The 4486-nt window shown below is 33.4% G+C and overlaps 1 protein-coding gene across 1 annotated transcript; it reads right to left on the bottom strand.

The window, feature by feature from the left end:
• Positions 1-608: 608 nt before the first annotated feature.
• LOC306663942 (large ribosomal subunit protein eL27) lies at positions 609-1132 on the bottom strand. Its single transcript, XM_079144594.1, has one exon. The coding sequence runs from the start codon at positions 1076-1078 to the stop codon at positions 668-670; it is 411 nt and encodes a 136-aa protein (XP_079000720.1). The 5' UTR covers positions 1079-1132; the 3' UTR covers positions 609-667.
• Positions 1133-4486: the final 3354 nt, after the last annotated feature.

Genomic DNA, 4486 nt, shown 5'->3' with positions numbered 1-4486 from the left:
AAAAGAAAAAAAGAAAAGAAAAACATGCATATTGTCAAGGCATAAACAATATTCAAGCAACCCAATTTTAAATGAGAACATGTCCACGCATAACATAGCTACAGTAGCACATCATAAAAACAATTTATGTGACAACAAGTTATTTTATGTTCTAATTTTCCCCATTTAAATGTTGATTATATCTCTAAATCACAGCATTTAGCACCAAGTCTGGAAACCACTGTAAGCATGTTTACTGCCATTAGATCTTACAAGAAAAAATGGAAATACCTAGAGGTTTATAAGATTTTTTTTGAAGAAATGAAGTAGAATTTGGTAATAAAACTAGTAAATAAGTCACTGAAGTATGACAATGTTCCTGAGATTGCTTATCCTTTTCTTTATTATGCAATCCATATTACTGCCCATTGGAATACTATACATTCCTATCACCAGAATTCTGACTTTCTGTTTCTTCATGGATTAGCCAAATCATAAAAAAAGTAAAGTCTAAGCATCAAGTAAAGTGTGCCACTTTCCTTGAGGCCTTAGGTCATACAATTTCAATTCTACCAGGTCCTTGAGAGATTAGACACTTTTCCCAAGTCTTCCACACAAATGGACCAGTATTTTTTTTTTTCTTTTAAATTTTTGTTTTTAATGATGGAAATGACAACAAAAAAAACATCTAAAACCGAAGCTTCTGGAAGAACCATTTGTTCTTGCCTGTCTTGTACCTCTCTTCAAACTTAACCTTGGCCTCCCTACGGGCCTTACGTTTAAGAGCAGGGTCTCTGAAGACATCCTTGTTGACAACAGTTTTGTCCAAGGGGATATCCACTGAGTACCTTGTGGGCATGAGATGATTGTAGTTATAAACTTTCACAAAAGACTTGATCTTTGACCTTTTAGCAATTTTCTTCTTGCCCATGGCAGCTGTCACTTTGCGGGGATAGCGGTCAATTCCAGCCACCAGAGCATGACTGTAGGGACGGTCTGATGTGCCATCATCAATGTTCTTCACAATGACAGCTTTGCGTCCGGAGTAGCGTCCGGCCAGGACCAACACCACCTTCCCGGGTTTCATGAACTTGCCCATTTCGACAGCAAACAGCCCAGCCTACAGCAGAAAGGAAGAAAGAGCACTTCCGCTAACCTTTCACCCTGCGGATAAGTCTGGACCAGTATTATTTTTAATCATGATTTTTATATGGTTTTCATGTTCAATGTCTCCATGTCACTCTTTCAACCATCAACATTGTTTGGAATTTCAAATATTCTGCTTTTTGTCCATGGTAAAAATGACACATAAAACATGGCTTAAGTCTGCCTCTTGCCTGAAAAAAGAGATCATGATTTGAGTTTTTATAAAGGACACGAGGGTAGTATTTACACAGGTTCATATGCTGGTTTCAATTCAGGCTCCATTAATTCCACAGAGTTTACCTGCACAAAAGAAACTACTATAGCCATACCTTAAATAAGATGGTGGAATTTTGTTGGTAGTTGCCATTTGTTTTTTAAATTTTGGTTTAGTGTGAGTTTCCTTGTTTTTTAAGAAAAAATAAAAATGTGATTTTTCTTGTCCATGAAATGGTAGGATGAAGCTTTCACAGAAATTCCACCTGCATAAATGCTGATGTACCTATGAATTTCAGACAAACTAACCAACAAATGATTCCTTCGACTTTCAGATACACTTCAAAGGTTAACAGTCAAGTCAAGGAATCAAAAGCATATGCATGAATGGGTGTCTACGAAATGAACTTGTCTCCCATGAAGTGGTCTTAAAGAAGCCATGGAAGTGTTGGTTATTCTTTAGTATCTTCATATATTTATTTTAGAATTAAAGGCATATATTTTCTTGTTGAGTATGTACACTGTGTTTTAGAGGAGTATATGGATAACAGATGAAATGTAAACAGAATTATAACAAAAAATCTGAATAAAGAATTTTTAAACATTATAATTTCCAATTTATAAAGGTAATAATACATTTAAACATTAATTACTAACATATGTAAACTGTAGGTAAAATGTGTTTTATCATTCCCAGCTCTTTAGAACTGGGGGAAATATGTTCTGTAGAATATGTTAAAAAAAAAAAAAAAAAGAATCAGAGAAATTTTGATTTATGTGTCTGTTTTGCTACCAGTGATAGAATTGTGTTCATTAGACATTTAAAATTAGGTACAATATAGAAATTTCAGAACATTAGCATTATCAATTCATAGAATGCTTTCTGATTGTCTTGTTCAAAAGAATCTTTCCTCCTTTTGGCTGCCCTAACACTTTGTTCTTTGATCATAGAAATTACTTTAATACCTTTCATTATGATGTATACACTTTTCCCCTGCCCCTACTAAATAATAAGTACTACCATGGCAGGGACCACATGTTACTTCACTTTTCTGTGCACAACACTCGGTCTGTTGTTTACACTAAAACAGGTACTTGATGTCTATTTAAAAGTACAGTTTGTCTTTTCCCATCTTATTCTTCTTAAAGTCTCACCTAAATACAATCAAAATTGATGCTGATTGATATGATGTGCTTCAGGGAATAAATATTATGCACAAATTAAAAAGCATCTACTTCTGCATAATATACATATAATTGATTCTAAAATAAAAATTAAACATTCCAGTTATATTCCTTGTACTCATTTGCAACAATAGTTTTAATCTTACCCAATGCCACTTAAGCAGATTTTCTTCTTTCTTTCCTGAAGATTGGATAAAGGAACAATATGTGTTTGCAGCTCATGGGAAATAGCTATTGCTTAATAAACATACTGAAAATCTGTAACAGAAACCTTTAAACTCAAATAAAAATTATATGGCATTTACTGGCTGAGTGCACATGACTATAAGCCCAGAGATTCAGGAGGCTGAGGCAGGAGTATTGTAAGCCAGTCTCAACAACTTAATGAGAACCTGTCTCAAAATACAGAAAACATAAAAAGGACTGGTGTACAACCAGAGAAATGAAAAGTTGTACCCCATATGTGTACAATGAATAAAAAAATAACAATAATAAAAAGAACTGGGAATGTTGCACAGTGGTGGCTTCAATCCCTGGTACCAAAATAAAATAAAGTAAAAAATGTGTATCATTTCCTAATGATATATTAATCCTTAGATTTTTTTTAAATGCATTTTCTTCTATCTCAGTGAAGAATTGAATCTCAGCAGGTGAAGCCTCAGTATATAAATTCCCAGAAAGGATTTGCTATCTGTAAACAAAACATATAAGTCTTTCACATCTTCATATTTACTGACCAAAAATATTTGCCAAAAGGAAAGGCATATAAATAATTTCTGCTGTATCTCAAGATGCTAATACTTTCAATAGAATATTGCATGAAGTATTTATATGACATTTCAGCAGGCTGCTGTACACTTTAAATCATGATGCACTTCAGCACAAGATTATCAAAAATAAGCTCCATGATTTTAGAAACACATCTAGTAGACTACATTTAGCTTTTTATGCATAAGATGTGTCACTTTGTGTACATATGTACAGGTATAAATACCAACCAAAGATCTTTTGAGTCATGTTAACTTCCTCCATGTGTACCATTTAAATTCTACAAAAGTATTTGACAAATATTAAAATTCCTATGACAATGTTATAGACAGAGTTACAAAAACTGGGTTCAGAATAAAGGTTGTCTTCTCATGATATTGTCTCTATATATTCGCCATAGCTTTTTAAATTATTTGTACTATCTTTGCTTCTTGAGGAATTAAGGCATGTTCAGAAATGTTTCTAACATGTTTTTGGAAAGGGTTAAAGGTGGGAAAAAAGTGAAAGAGTTATAGAATAAGAAAACAAGTGAGTGCACAAAATCTAAAGAAAGTGAGCTTGTATTTAACTTTTCCCAGGGAGCACACTGCAGCTAAATACATCTATCTATCTATCTATCTATCTATCTATCTATCTATCTATCTATCTATCTATCTATCTATCTATCTTTCTAGGCAGGCAACTGGGAATTGAATCCAAGGGCACTTTTCCACTAAGCTACATACCAGTCCGTTTTTTTGAGACAGTGTCTCACTAGATTGCAAAGGCTGACCTGAAACTTGTGCTTCTCCCATCTCAGTCTATGCAGTCACTGGGATTACAAGTGCTTACCACTGCACCTGACAAATACAATATAAAGAAATAAAAAGAAAAGAAAGAAAAAAATCCATGTCTGTGTGAAGATCCAGTGAAGAAAGACTTTGACACTTTGCAGTTTCAGAATTAAAATTTCCGTAGGTCTTAAGCAGATAGACTTGTTAGATAAGAACATGAATCAATGAATTGAATAGACTAAACTTTCTGCACACAGTGAAGTTGTCATATCCTTTATGTCAATTCACTGTTATAAACCTTAATATAAAATACTGCAGAATTTGTTATGTTTTCACTTTTTTAAATATATGAGCCTTCTGACACATAGGAAGTTTAACATTAATATAAATGTTTTTCAGTTAACATAGGAGTATTTTGAATT

The sequence above is a fragment of the Sciurus vulgaris genome (assembly GCF_902686455.1).
Source record: "Sciurus vulgaris genome assembly, chromosome: 6".
Lineage (NCBI taxonomy): Eukaryota > Metazoa > Chordata > Mammalia > Rodentia > Sciuridae > Sciurus > Sciurus vulgaris.
Note: the sequence above shows the minus strand (reverse complement) of the source record. Positions and strands in the feature narration are given on the sequence as shown.